The following is a 15,422-nucleotide window of genomic DNA, read 5'->3' as shown; positions in this document are numbered from 1 at the left end:
CTCTGACTATATTGTTTGCTTCTCCTGGAAAGTTCCTTGACCACCAGCCACCCTCCAATAATCCTTTTTTTCGGTTGTAATTCCTTTACCACAGCAATGTTCATATTTTCTAGAAAGCTCCTCAATCAAGCCACTCTCCAACTCTTTGCCTAGCTAACTCCTATTCATTCTCCTCTTTATTACTTTTTCAGGTTACCTTCCTTGAAATTGGGCCTTCCAAACTTGGTTAAAGCTCCTCCAAAATATTTGTCTTGTCTTTAATTCTTATTTTAATTGTAGTGTACTTTTATACCTATGGTTACTTGATATTATAGTACCTGACCCACAGTTACCATTCAGGATATATTATAGAATTAAAAATTAATGAAATAAGTAAACAAATACATTTTTTGTCTTGTATCTTCTTGTTCCTGTATACATTGACATATACATTAGTGAGCTTCTCAATGGTTTTGAAGAGATTTTATAATCTCCTTAGGGAAACTGCTTTTACATTTTTGTGATTTAATGATTCTGGATCAAGAAGTTTTTCCTTTTACCTATTGCTGTAGTAAAAACACATTTTAATCAATTCTGGAGCTAGAAAGAATATCTAGTTACCAGCCTTGTTACAGTATTTCTTTCCTTTTCAGGGGAATATGCTTTCTAACTTCTTGCTATTTTTCTTTTCTTTGAATTTTGATTTTAGGTACTCTTTTATCTCAGTGGTTTTATAAAAGGATATAGATAGCTCTTTTATTTTAAGGACCTGGGTTGACATTAATAATCCCAAGGTAGCTTCTTTGCCAAGATCATCCTTATTTTGTGGGAAACATGCACTAGCCAAATGCTAGCCAACATCCTCTGAAGATAAGTTTTCTCCTTGGGGCCATTCATAATTAAAATATTTTTAGCTTCTCAGATTGTTCTGCTGCTTTCTTAACAGGAATAAGGAGGTTTTCATAAAGAGGTTGGAAGTCTTCCTTCCACATATACAAAAATTGGCAATCTTTGTCCCCTTTGACAGCTAGTGGCATCTTTCTGAAAAGCTTTCAAATCATAGATCATTTCTTCATAATGAAACCTGTGTGGCTCAAATACAGTAGGTTGAAATTCTTATCTTATGCTGCAGTAAAATGCTCTAATTTAGATTCACAAAAGGATTCTGTACCCTTTACTTAGGAGAGCTGTGCAATTTGTCTATAAAAAGACTGTTCAGCACCATTAGTGCATACCATAAGTGTTCAGCAACATCATATTCATTAAACAGTATATCCTTATGCATAACCTTTTCAACCTCGAAATGTGGTTTTTTTTTTTTGAAGAATGATGAATGGCAAAGGGGTGAGAGAGCCCCCCAAGCAACATTGTGGTCTTTAAGAATGAACTTGGGGACTTTAGCTTGATCCCTTCGTAGGGAAAAAAAAAATCACATTCAATCCCTTCTTACCTGAGACAGTTTTTATTCTCAGTAGAACTCACTCCATGATCAAGAGATTGACCCCTGACTTCTGAACTTCAGAGACACGTCTTTGAACAATAGAGAAAAATTGAGGGCAATGACCATAAAATTCCTTAAAAACATTTGTTAAGCACCTCCAATGTCTTAGCTATTGATACTGTGTTAGTTGCTAAGGATAGAAGTGATTATGGAATGCTAATATAATTCATAGTTGCAGATCTTTGGTGATGAATTTATAGGTTTCCTAGCTTGGTCAGATAGATTGAGGGTAGTGTGGTAGAAAGGAGAGAATATGGTAGATATTTATGCTTTACTTTTGTTTTTAGAGGTAGAGGGGAAGATTACATTAGAATTTTATGGTGACAGTAGTTTTTCTTGGCAGGGACAATGATGAACCCAGCATTCATTCCATTGCTATAATTACCCTGTGGCATTCCTGAGCTCACAATAGTTTATAGTCATTGTCCTAGATCTTCAAGTGTCTAAGGGAGTCCCTTTCTAAAATCTGCCTTTTTCCCTGATTCCTTCAGATATTCCTCAAGCTTGTGAAGATCTCTTCTCACTTCCATTTTAGGTACACCTGAGAGCCTGGCAGAAAAAGAAAGGCAGCTCTCCACTATGATTACCCAGCTGATCAGTTTACGGGAGCAGCTCCTGGCAGCGCACGATGAACAGAAAAAACTGGCAGCCTCGCAAATTGAGAAACAACGGCAGCAAATGGACCTTGCTCGCCAACAGCAAGAACAGGTGAGCCCTGCAAAAGGAGCTGCCAAACTAGGGATTTGGAATGTGCCAAGCTCAGAGAGTAGTCACATTGATTGCTTTATTTATTGTAAGCTTTCTTCAAAGAGTAAAAAAAAAAAAAAAAAATTAAAAAGGAAAGAGGAAGGTAAAAAAGAAGCCTTCTGGAAGTCTACAATCTTCAGGAATACTGAGGAGATTTGTGGAGAATAAAGAAAGGCATCATAGCAACAGGGCTAACTAACTTAGATAATATACTGTTTCAGAAGGTTTGGATTTGACTAATTACTCAGGCATACTCTTTCTTATAGGCATGGCAGGTAATCCCAATGTAGTTAAATTGTAGGTAAGTGACTTCTCTGGGCTTTACTTTTAGCCAGTAAAAGGGACTTCCGTTCTAGAAAAACTTTGAGGATCTTTTGGCTCACTGATCCAATGATTTTTCTCTGGCTTTGAAGCTAGTGTGAACATATATCATGGTTTGCTCCAAATATCCCTGGTTTATGCTTGTTTTCCAGGATAGTTATTAATGCCCTACCCCTTTTCACTAAAGTTATCTTTGTTTGGATAATAAATCACATGGCCACTATTTATAGCATAGGTAAATCATTAAAAACAAATTAGCACATGGTTCCTAAAAGAATTCAACTTGATTGACTTAGAAATAAAAGCAAAGAAAAAAATAGCAAAGTTTAAATGTGTATCTTTTAAAAAATAAATCACTTTCCCAAATGTTTTTCTTGTCTCATAGAGTACATTAATCTAACAACAATGATCCTATAGAGTAGTCCCTGATGCTTTAGATCATACAGACCCAAATTAATGTGCAGTTTTTAGGAATCTGACATTATTACTGGAATTATCTTTTCAGTTAAAGGTATTTTATAGGGGTATATAGAGCAATATATGCTCTGTTGATTTTAATGAGTTGTGACGTCTGGTATTTTATATGCTTGAATATTTGCCCACATGTAGGAATATGGACTCAGCCCCTAATGGAAAATAACATAAAGGAACACTGTAAAAAATCAGAAGTTAGAATGTCATTTAGCCATCCAGAGATGACACAGTAATTAACTATTGACACTTGTGAATAAGCTAGCACAAATTAATCTTGACACATTTGCAGACGAGTGATATCTTACAGTGAACACTTTGTAATTATATTTCAAAATGAAAATTAAATGACACTTAAAACTAGGTTGTCATGCTCAATGAAGCGAGCATGTAGCTCAACCGATTGGCAAATAAAATTCAGAATTTGAGCCACATGGTGCTTATGTACCATACTTCACTGTGTCAAATCCATACGTCTAGAGTGGATGATAGTAATTGCACTGTGGTGTTTTGGATGCATTTCTATGCAGCACTTTATCATTTAGGAGGGGCCATCAATATTAGATGCCTAGTGGTGTTTCACTAGTTTGCTAAGAAGAAATAAATATTCAAAGGATCCAGCATCTATACCTGGAGCTGCAGAGTGAGTTGTCCATTTCTGATTTGAGTAGTGACAAGCAGAGTGGGCTGTTCCAACCTGATTAAATACTGTTTCCATTTTGTCTATAAAGCTTTGGGAAGGAGTAGCTCCATTTCTCAAACTGAAGTCTATGTCAGGAGCAGCTTTTCCACACATTCCAGTATGAGCCAGTTATTGCCAGAAATCAGAAAACAACATCTGGGAGCAGACTGCTATATTGTGTCATTTTACACTGAATGAGATGTGTTTGGGGCATTCCCCCTGCATTAGGTTAGAGAGTCAAAAAAGTTCCGGAAGAATATAGCTGGGGCCTGGGACTGATTTACATCTTCACTTCCAGCATATCTTATTCTAGAACACTGGCTTTTGGAATAAGAAGAAATGAAAAGACAAGACTTTAGCACTTGCCTACCAGGCTCCACTAAACCAAATTCTTCAATAAGTGTTCTTTGGCCACTTTTCTCTCTGGCTTTGGTTAGCAGTGAGTATGTTCCAAATAAGGAGCATCTCCCTGGACTTCAAACTGTAGCAGCTCCATTTCAGAGGCAATAAGCAGCCTGATGCCTAACTCATGCTTCATAGTAAACACCATTATGCTAAGGACCTTGTTTGCCCTCCTGAGGGGCAGATTCTTTCTTCTTGCAGGGCTTGCATTAAATGGTTAATATTTGTTTGTTAGAGCAGATAATATGTTAAGATGTTGAATTAGATTGTTGGGTGAGGCAAAAGGAATGTAAAACCTATATGTGGATCCTTTACTGTAAAATAAGCATAGTCCCCTGGAAAGAATAAGTGGATAAATGTTAAATTACAGCTGTTTCAAATGCTTTGCAGATACATATAACATCAACAGAAAAACTAAACATTTTTAAACTCTTTTTTGGGGAGGTACCAGTGATTGAACTTAGGGGCACTTGATTACTAAGCCACATCCCCAGACCTTTTTTTTTTTTTAAATTTTATTTAGAGACAGAGTCTCACTGAGTTGTTCAGCACCTCGCTTTTGCTGAGGCTGGCTTTGAACTTTTGAGCCTCCTGCCTCAGCCTCCCAAGCTGCTGGGATTATAGGCATGCACCCTGCACACAGCTAACATTTTTTAACTCTTTACAATGGCAATATTTGACAATATTTCTAAGCATATCAGTGCTAAAGATCTTTCCATCATAAAAGGTTTCTTCAAAGTAGATGATATTATACAGTAATAGAAAGCTTTTTCTTGTCTTTGCTTACAGATTTTACTTTTTACACCCAAATTAAACTCTTTAGAACAATGTGGCCAGAGTTTTCCTGTCCTTATAAGGATGGAATTTCCAAAGTCCCATGATATCAAACTAACCAGTACAGATATAGGCGAATTGCTCACAAATATAATACAAGGGGTGGTTTTCACCTATAGATAGAGAGATAGCACCTGTTCCAAAATGTTTCTTTTTTCAACTTTCTGATTCTGCCTCTCATTTTATAGGAATTCTTTCACATAGAGGTGCAGTAAAGCATTCCTGTAATTCCAGGAGAGATACCTGAGGTAATGGCAAAGGTGTAAGCATTTCATTTTAACTTAATGAAACTTTATTTCTGATAGATTGCAAGACAACAGCAACAACTTCTGCAACAGCAGCACAAAATTAATCTCCTGCAGCAACAGATCCAGGTCAGTGTATTTTATTACTCTTGTCTGATTATACTTACATACTTTCCTCCTTGAAAATGGAATTTAAAATGCTGCAAATGCACCCTTGCCTTATAAACAGCACCAATAGGGTTGTTATTCAAGGATGCAGTACACAATTATGTAAGTGGATGTAAAAAATATTGACTAGGTGGTGGTCAAAGCATTCTTATGTGATGTGTAAGCAGAATAAACCTTATCTTTTTTTTCTTCTGCCATTTGCCTAAAAACAACCAACTTGAAATCTTCTTGGTTTTCAAGGCAGCATACAGATGCTACTTTTATTGTCACAAATTATTTTCTCCTTTGTGTTTTATTATGTAATAGTACCATGGAGAGAAGCTTACTTTTATTTACTTGTTAGGATCGATTTGGCCAGTTATGAGAAGAATCTGGGAAAAGACTGTTAATAATTTATTTGTTCCTGAACAAATATTAACTGTGTTCCTTCTAGATGCTGAGGGAAAATAAAGGTTAATGAATAATAGTCTGTCTTCGAGGAGTTTACAGTCTAGAAAGGAAGAAAAACTTGTTCCTGAATACTTATAACTTAATTTACAGAGTTTCTTTTTCTTGTGGCCCTGTAAAACTACTTAGATCACAATTGCAATAGTCTGAGAAGGGAAGATGATGGTCTGATTTCTGTCATTCCTTTACATACTAATTAATTCAACTAATAGCTACCTGAGATAAGTGAGAGAAGTGGTTTCTGTTTCTGAGTAGGAACATAGTTGTGTGCGTTCTCAAAAGTCCTAGAGCAAGGAACTGTTTGGTGATTAATCCTCAGGAATACTGATTCCAGAGTTATACTTACCACAGATTGTTGTTTCTCTTTGTTGCTGTATATTTTTCTAACCTACAATAATCTGTGATTTAACCTATTTGGGCCAGCATAATCTGAATTAGATTATTTCTTTTCTTAAGGTTAATATCATGCTTTGCTGTAATTTAAAAAATCAAAAGCATAAAGTCATAGTTTAATCTTTTACCTAATTGATGAACACCAGTGATTTTTAACTCAGATTTTTGCTTCATTTTGTTAATAGTCATTTTTAGTGTTCCAGGTAGTAGTTACTGAAGTCTACTTCAGTACTTTTACCTAATTTGGCTTTTTGCCCAGCCAACTTCACTAGTAGGTTTTAGTTAATTTTTGTTTGTTTGTGCTCTGATTCTATAGTCCACACTAAAATTTATGTGTTTCAAAATAAAGAGTCCAAATAAGGCAACATAGAATGTCTTTGTCATTTGTGATGGTCAGTCTCTACAATTAAATCTTGAAATAATTTCTCATCCTGATATCGCTTTTATGACTCATGCTGAGATCCTTAATTAAATAACTGTCCAGGCGTTCCCTTCTTCTACCCTTATTAAAAATTTCAGTGTATTTCCTACTGTTAAGGTCAAGATTTTTAGCCTGTAGCTTCCTACATTTTTCTCTAGATTCCTCCCTAAGAACTCAGTAGGTGTTAAATAACATAATCATTTAGTTCTCTGTGTCTTCTATTTGCAAAGCAGGATGGAAGAAGTTTCCAGAGATATTCTTGTATCAGTTAATTATTATTAATGTTTTTACTCCCTCTTTATTACTTCTTTACTTATTTCTACTATATTTTATTTCTTTGTCTAGTATTGTTTGTATTGACTGGCTGTCTTAATTGATGTTTTCCTGTGGTATACTGAGAACCTCAGATGAATGGCAACCAGTTCAGATTATTTTTATAAAATATTATTAGTATTTATTGATCATGTACAATTTTATAGTTATAACTTGACTGCATGCAATTGATATCTTCTTCAGAAGACTACAGAATATGATCTTAAAATATTCATCTGAATGTTCAATTTGAGAAAACAGGAATAATTTTTTTTCAAGTTTTTTAATAGAAGCTTTTTAATAGAAGTTTTTTAATAGAATAGTCAATGTCAGAGTTACATTTATGTTAGAAAATGGGACTCTTTATAACAAGAGTTTATATTTTAAAAAAATAAGATGAAGCAATAAGACTATATTTATAGTTCACTCTGTTCTGAGCAACTGCTTCATGACTTATCTTGTCAGTATTTATCTTATCAGTATGAGACCATTCAAAGAATTTTTCAAATGCTGAAAAACACTCCTTATACAAACTTATTTATCTCTGACACTTACAAAGCAGGTTTTAATATTTAGATGTTTAGTTATTTTATTTTATTTATTTTTTGAAAGTGGAATAAGTTAACTATAGTTTCAAATATGGTTTTTGACAAGTCACAGATGTGATCAAATTTAGGGGAATTATTGTTGGGCTAATTTTAGTGTAGTTTTTGAACAACATATGAAAGTTAAGGAATGCTTCAAACATTCTTTTCCCCAAGAAAGAAGCATCTCCAATCTGAAAACAAAACAGGAAAAAAAAAAGCAAAATGATTAAAAATGAAACTTAATTTCTCTTCTAAAAACAAATGAAGAAAAAAATGTAAGCAAGTTTGATATTTTTTTTTCTTTTAAAATCATGAGTGCTAGAATCTATTAGCTACCATGGTCAGCAAGAATAAGCTATGGCAATTGGTTATGGGTCACAAGTATCAGGTGGTAACATTCAAGATTGTTCTTCTGGTTTAGAATGCTGACTTCTAAATTAGTACTGTTTTTTTTTTCAATTTGTAAGCTTTAATAGAAAGAAAGGAAAGAGTGTCTAGTCTCTTGTAACAACTGCACACAAACACATCATGTTCTATTACAATGGATACAAATGAAAACCTGAATGGTTTACACATATTGAAAACAGTATTTTTCATTAGAATTAGAAAAAAAGCATAATTAAGGTAGCATTGTAAAAGTCACCATACTTATTTTGTTTGCAATCATACAAAACTTATATGTGTAGTTGAAAATAATTTTATTCATATTTTTTCTCCCTTGAGTATGAATTTTTAATGTAATTTTGCCCACATAAATTCTAAACTTTTAAAGAGATACTTCTAAGACCATGTAAGGTGTGTTGAACAAGTATGATTAATGATTGTGAGAACTATTTTCATGAGTTTTTTTTCCATTTAAAATATCATGATAATAATTTAAATTACTATTAAAATATTTTAATATTAACAGATCTTTTAGGAGGCTGTTTAGTTTGTGAATTCAAATCCCTGTTTTTGCTTTGGGGAAAATGGGAATTCCTCTAATTTGTTCCATATTAAATAATTCTCCTGGTGTGGAGCCCCAAAAAGTTAGGCTGTTTTTTATATTTCCAGGACAGAAATAGCACAATTTTTATCAAGTCTATGAAAAGCAAAATAATAGGTCAAGGAATATGAATCCTTGAAGTTAGGAATATCATTTTTTGTGTTATAATTCCAAAGAACAGATATCTGCTTTAGTAATTTTATTCTCCTTTTCCTGCCCACTGTATAAAGTAACTTGCCAATATTTCAAAACATTTTATTTATGAGTTATATTAACTGGCAAACAAAATTCACTTTTAATCCATAAGATAGTTAAAAACAGATTGAAGCATACTTATAGTATTTTAATCAACTATTAAATTATAGACTATTTTAAGGAAAACAATGTTTTATAAATCCTGATTTCTTTATTAATGCATGTATTTATTCATCTAACTTGATTTGACCATGTCATGCTTGAATCTAGAGAAGATATTCTTCACGGACACAATATACCACATTCTTTGGTTTCTATAGTATGTCAATAGGACTACATTTAACAATGGCATTTTACAACTAGAACTTAGTCTTTCAAAATAATTCAGCTCATTAAAATATCTCTTTGAGAAACCTACTTTTTCAGGGATGAATGGTATTATCCAATCATTCATGTTTCTTCAGACCCCAGTTTTAGAGTTATTCAAGTAACTTGCATTTTGTGTTATCCAGACAGTATCCTCTTCTCACATGTGAACACCAGTCTCCTAAGAATGGACTGATGGTTGGGATTTCATTTGGGCATTTGGTCTTCTGGGCCAGCCCAATGATTTTTGTCACTTTGTACACGTACATCTTTTTGAGTATTATGAAGAGCCTTGAAATGCTATCTCTGTTTTCTCTATGATTAATATACAACATTCATTGTCCTTCCCTCATCTTCTAATACATTGAATGGCAAATTCAATCTGTTGAAAGCCTGAACCAATTCCATTGCTGCTTCTTTGCAGATATTCTTTTTTTTTAAATGCAATATCTTTATTTTATTTATTTTATGTGGTGTTGAGGATTGAACCCAGTGCCTCGCACGTGGAAGGCAAGTGCTGTGCCACTGAGCCACAACCCCAGCCCTGCAGATACTCTTTATCTTTACAAAAAAATTTTTCTTTTAAATTCTACACACTGCTTGTTTACTTCTCCCCAAACCAGTTGAGCTTCATTTTGTCTTAAGAGTATATGAATATTTTTCACATATAGTGTTTTCTATATTGATTGTAATATATTTGTGTGCTTTTGGTATATTTTGTGTGTTTGTATGTCTGCCATGTGATAAAGCACCATTAAATATGTAGAAACATTTAATTCCTGTGTAGTAACCAGAGAGATGCTAATATTATAAGCAAGGAAATGACTGTTCTTAAACAATTGAACAAAGTCATTCAAGATGTACCCTCATCTTTTAAGAAGATAAACCTTGCCTTTTGTTTCCTTCAATATGATTAACTGTAGGCATTTCAGGTATTTGCTGGGAAGAATAAAGGACTACCTTTTTATGTGAAGTAGTTGTCTGAAGATCAGAAATAATTACTTTGTACATTAGCCTTCATGGCCTGCTTGACCTGGTTAATTAATTTTTTGCTACCATAATAATAATAGATATATATTTGAAGATATGTTTTATCGTTAAGCATCTAATTGACCTCTAATTTTAGGAGTTGAACCTTCCATTTATTGTCTTTCGGAGATGGCTGGAGCAGCCAAGGGAAAAGCTGAAGCCAGTCAGGAGTTGACTTCCAGACTCATGCAATCCTTATCTTAGGTTATATCTCTTTGCTAATTGTATTTAGCGTTGATAAACAAAAGGCAATTACAGTGCTCCTGTTTTGGCTCTAGTGAATAGTCTTTTTTGTATGTTATTGATCAGGTAATGGATCTCCTTCCAAAAGCTTCTGAAAAGGACCAAATAAACCCATTGAAAGTAATTTGATACTTCTATTGGCACTGTACATTATCTGATACTCTTTTGCAATAAAATGAGTGTTATAAACAAAGCTTAGAAGTCTAGGATTAGCCCCCAGCTTCAGCAAGCCCTTAAAATATTTTGTAATTCTATCTTCAATCATGAATTAGCCAGGAAAAACAGACCCTCTCTCTTCTCTTCATTTCTCTGCTGTATGCTGGTTTTAATTGCCCACAGGCAAGCTGTTGTGATCTTCCTTGGAAGTTTAAAACCAAGATAAAAATGCAAATCTAATTATTTCTTTTATGTAATCTAATTAACTTTTTAAGTAATGATAGATGCTCTATAGCCTGCTTCAAACATTTTAATAATAAAGTTTCTGGATTATAAAGAATAGGTAATGCTGCTATAATTTATGAATAGTAGCAGGCATACAATTTCCAAAATTACAAATTCTTTTCATGGATTAAAACTCCATATTAATCATGCTAGATTGTTGAAGTTGGAACGGCTCTAGAAATAAGAAAGGACCCAACCAGATCCCATGGGCTACTGCATGGTAGATACCTGTTTTCCAGTTGTGGCCTTATTACAAAGGTCTTATTCAATGAACCAAAACCTGAAGATGAATCTCAATGCTTGTTCTTCAACCATTTCAGTCCTTTCTACCTTACTGTTTATTCTTTATCTTATCTCCCAAATCAGTCCACAGATCTCTCCCAAATCATAATACTACATATTCAGGAAAACCAAAGTCTCCGCTTCTTTCTGGAATTAAAGTGGGCAGTGTCTTCCCTCTTCAGAGGCAGGGCAGGATGTAGCAGAATGGAACAGATGGTTCAACCAATCTTCCAGGGGGAAAAATGTCTCTCTTCTATTTGTTCTTGTTTGAGGACTCAGTTTAATGTGAGTCTTTAGTATCCTTCTAGGATATACTAACCACCCCCGTCACCCCAGGGTATATAAGAGAGTGAAAGTGAGAGAGCTTGAGTAAGTGAGAACTAGAAAATCATGGCAGTCTCAGAGCCTTGGAGGCAATAGTAGCTAGAATCTACATAAATATAACATTTTCTTTTCATGATTATCTTTATTTTCTGTTTATGAAAAATGATTTTAGTTTTCCATTTGAGGTAGTTATATAATAATTCTTTAGGAAATAAGTATATTTAATATTTTTATATTTTATGAAAGAGTCAAAAACCTTAAACAAATAGTAGTTAGATATTTGGGTATGGCAAACATTATGAAGACAGTCCTTCATTGTTGGACTTTTGGGAAACCAAAAGCATGTTACGCTTAGATGCATCATTTAAACTCCTCATGAACCTCATTCACTGCTTCTAGAGAGGGGAGGTAGTGACTCCTGTTGAAGAACAATACAATAAGATTATCATAAAGCTGTATTTAAAAATTACTATTAATCTGTTTTTTTCTACCTTTTATTGGAATTAAAATATCCATTCTTTTTATAAAGTAATGGTGATAGTAGATGGCATCTACTTTATTTCTTTCTTTTCTAGTAGTTATATTATGTAAAAAAACTCTCTAATATATGTCTCCACTTTTGTTTTTCTTTGGAATTTTATTAGTCAGTCCATGATACACAAAATTTGAAAACTCTTACTCTAGTCCAAATCCTTTACTTTACAGAAGGAAATTGAGGCATAGACCACAGACTTGTCCAAGCTTTTATTAAAAACCGGAATATTGTTAGCACCACAAATGGGACTCAAATTTCTTGATGTCAGGTCTAGGACAGTTTTTGTATTCCAGGTTGGGTCTCAATTCATCTTTCTGTGGCTTAGATAAATATTAGTGCACTTCAGTTTCCTATTTTATAAAATGTGGATAATACCTAACATCTAAAATCTCATTGTATTCACTACCCTTAAGTGGAAAAATATTGAAGATTTGCCATTAAACTCAGTTTCTCTCTAAGAACTACTACAATTATGGCATATACCCACCATGAAAAACATAACAAAAGAATATAACTGTAATCTTTTTCTAGTGCTACCTTCTCCAAGTGGCAAAAGTGAGTATGAGTAACAGTTTCAATGGCAATGATTCTCAACTTTGATTTTAACCACCTGGAAGCCTTTTAAAAATACTAATCCCAGACGGATGTAGTGGCACAGGCCTACAATCCCAGCAGCTCAAGAGGCTGAGGCAGGAGGATCCCAAGTTCAAGGCCAGCCTTAGCAATTTATCAAGACCCTAACCAGCTTAGTGAGACACTATCTCAAGATAAAAAATAAAAAGGACTGGAGATGTAGCTCAGAGGTTAGGCGCCTCTGGGTTCAATCTTTAGTAACAAAACAAAATGAAAGAAAACAAACAAACAAACAAACAAAAAACCCCAAACAGCAACAATGGAAAAAAAAATCCCACAAACTAATGCCTGGGTCCCATCCCAAAGATTCTGATTTCATTCATTTGGGGTTTAGTCCCAGCATGGGAATTATTAAAATTTTTATAGGAAATTCTAGTGGACAATCAGGATTGATACATACTGCTCAGTACAGGGTAATGAAGATTAAATGTGAATGTATCCTAAATTGGTTAGATTGACTCTTTCCCTGCTTGTCTGTGTGTCCATCCATCCATCTATCTATCCATCCATCCATTCATTCATCAACCCATCCTAAGGATTAGAGTATAGCTTAAAAGTTCTTGAGCAGTTAAAATGTATGTTAGACTTTGGTCACAGCTATTTTACTTAATAGCTAGAAAGCTTATAATGGACCATGGTTTGAACAATTTAAATTATTTTATAATATCTTTATTTTTATTTACATTTGATTATACAAGGAAGATAAGATTGTATTTATTAGGTGTGTGTCTTTAGGATGAGATACATAACAAATGAAACATGATATTACAAAATAAATCAAAAACATTTTAGAAAATAAATTATCAGACACAATTTGACTTTTATATATCCAAACAGAATGAATTCTGACTCAGGACATCAATGTTATTTTTTTAAGTATTTTAAAAACATTTTCTATGAAATTGACTAAACCTTGACATCTGTGAGGAATGTATGAATCTGAATGAATTTTTAAATGAGATTTATACATATAATTAGAATATATATGTGTATATATATATATATATATATATATTTAAAAATTTATTCAGATTCTTATAGATAATAAGACCTGAAATGTTTGAGTGTGTGCAGTTTCAGATTTGTATGGAACCAGCACAGGTATTGGAAGCAAATAAATCAGGGTATAAATTCCAGTTCCACTGCTTATTAATACTAATCTGTTTTGTCACTTACTAGCTGTGAGACAAGTTACATAATGTCTCTGAGCCTGCATTTCCTAATTCTTAAAAATTGATAATTATAGTACCTTACAGTAGTTTTGAGATTAGAAATAATTACTAGCCCCTAGAAAGTGCACAGTGCATATTATCTATTTGCCATCACTATGACTGTTTTTGTATGAGTAGGTCTGGAAACAATTTCAAAGTTCCTAATGAAGAAACATACGTGTACATATTTGATATGTGCATGTATATGCTTATTTGTGTCTATATATGCATGCATATTTAAAACCCACAAATTAGTCATATGAATATAGGATAATCCATGTGTGCACATATAATCAATTATTATCACCATGACAATCTAAAGAAAAAGAAAGAACAACAATTTTCTCTGGCTGCCAAATCAGAGATATTTCAGTTGTCAGTGAGTGGAGAGTAAGGTTTATCAGGCACTCAGAAATGGCTGACTGAAAATTAGACAGAGCTGCCTGGAAATTGTACAAAAGGGATCATGACATTTTAGTCTGGAAAAACAGGGTCAAATTCTCACCTTTCACATTAAAATGGGTCTTGCATTAGATCGATAGTGCTTGTGAAATTAGAAGGATAGTAAACAAACCTTTCCAATTTATTTTATAGCTTTTTAAACACAGATGAAGTGAGTTGATGTAGCAGCACAAAATGCAAAAGTCCTTCTTGTTTAAAATAAAGTTGTTCATATAAATCTTATGTATGCCATCTCCTGTAAGTCAAGCATTTGCCTAGCTTTTGTGAATTATGTCTATACTTAGAATTTAAGAAGTTAAACAGTATGCATACCAGACTTGAGAGATGGAAAATAAAAATTGATATACTGTGTGACACTTGATATAGCACAGGGAAATATCTTTTAAATGCTGAGGGATGTACTGACATAACCATTTTTAATTCACATATACTAACTTCCACTCAAAGTTATTAATGTTAGAGTCAGAGATTTTTACTCATTCAAAATAAAAGAAAATAAATGATGTAAAAGGCGTGATGTCTCCTGTGTGACATTGAATTAATTTTATCCACCACATAGTTCATTCAGAAAATTTAAAGTTTGTAATATTACATAATGAAAGTTAAGGGATTCACAGATCAGAAAAAGGATAGAGTCCATCCTCAGTCAGATTGCAGACTTGACTTTTGATATGTATACATTTCCGTGGAAAATTTTTTCTTAAAATGTCTGCAGAAAACTGATTTTAGTGCAGTTGGAAAGGGCTGTCAGCTGGGCTTACTTGGCTCCTGCTCGAATTTGTTGACAAGGTGGACAGACTATTCTAAGGAACTCCAACAGGTCAGACATTGTTTACTGAAATAGCATGATTCATTGGCTTCTCCTTATACAATATTTGGTTGTATTATACCTAGGATAAGGAAAATAATTTAAAAACTGATTTCAGTTCCACTTGATTGGCTAATAACTCCTGTCCCTTTTAGAAATTATGGTTATATTGGGAAGCAGTTTCCTAAATGGAATAAACATTCCTTATGCACTATTTTTCAGTAAAAGATGTAAGTCCTGAGTCATAGTTTCTCAAGTTGTATGTGGCAGAAGTCATTTGTTAATGTGTAGAAAGTTAGTTAAATACAGGGCACTTTAGAATTTATATAATTATTTAATACTCAAAGAGGCAAAAACCTGAAACTTCAAGAAGAGGAAAGACCTCCAGCTGTTGATTC

The 15,422-nt window shown here is 33.5% G+C and overlaps 1 protein-coding gene across 11 annotated transcripts in view; it reads left to right on the top strand.

Moving 5' to 3' along the window:
• Nucleotides 1–15,422, top strand: part of LOC107158126 (SRY-box transcription factor 6) — a 290,105-nt gene that overhangs the window by 93,456 nt on the left and 181,227 nt on the right. For all 11 annotated transcript variants that reach the window (XM_048788408.1, XM_048788410.1, XM_048788414.1 and 8 more), the window contains 2 exons: nucleotides 2,016–2,188; nucleotides 5,243–5,311. In XM_048788408.1, coding sequence (XP_048644365.1) covers nucleotides 2,016–2,188; nucleotides 5,243–5,311 — 242 coding nt within the window. The remainder of the gene's footprint in view (nucleotides 1–2,015; nucleotides 2,189–5,242; nucleotides 5,312–15,422) is intronic.

The sequence above is a fragment of the Marmota marmota genome, unplaced genomic scaffold (genome assembly GCF_001458135.2).
Source record: "Marmota marmota marmota unplaced genomic scaffold, marMar, whole genome shotgun sequence".
In the NCBI taxonomy this organism is placed as follows: Eukaryota; Metazoa; Chordata; class Mammalia; order Rodentia; family Sciuridae; genus Marmota; species Marmota marmota.
This window is presented reverse-complemented; position numbering and strand designations above follow the sequence as displayed.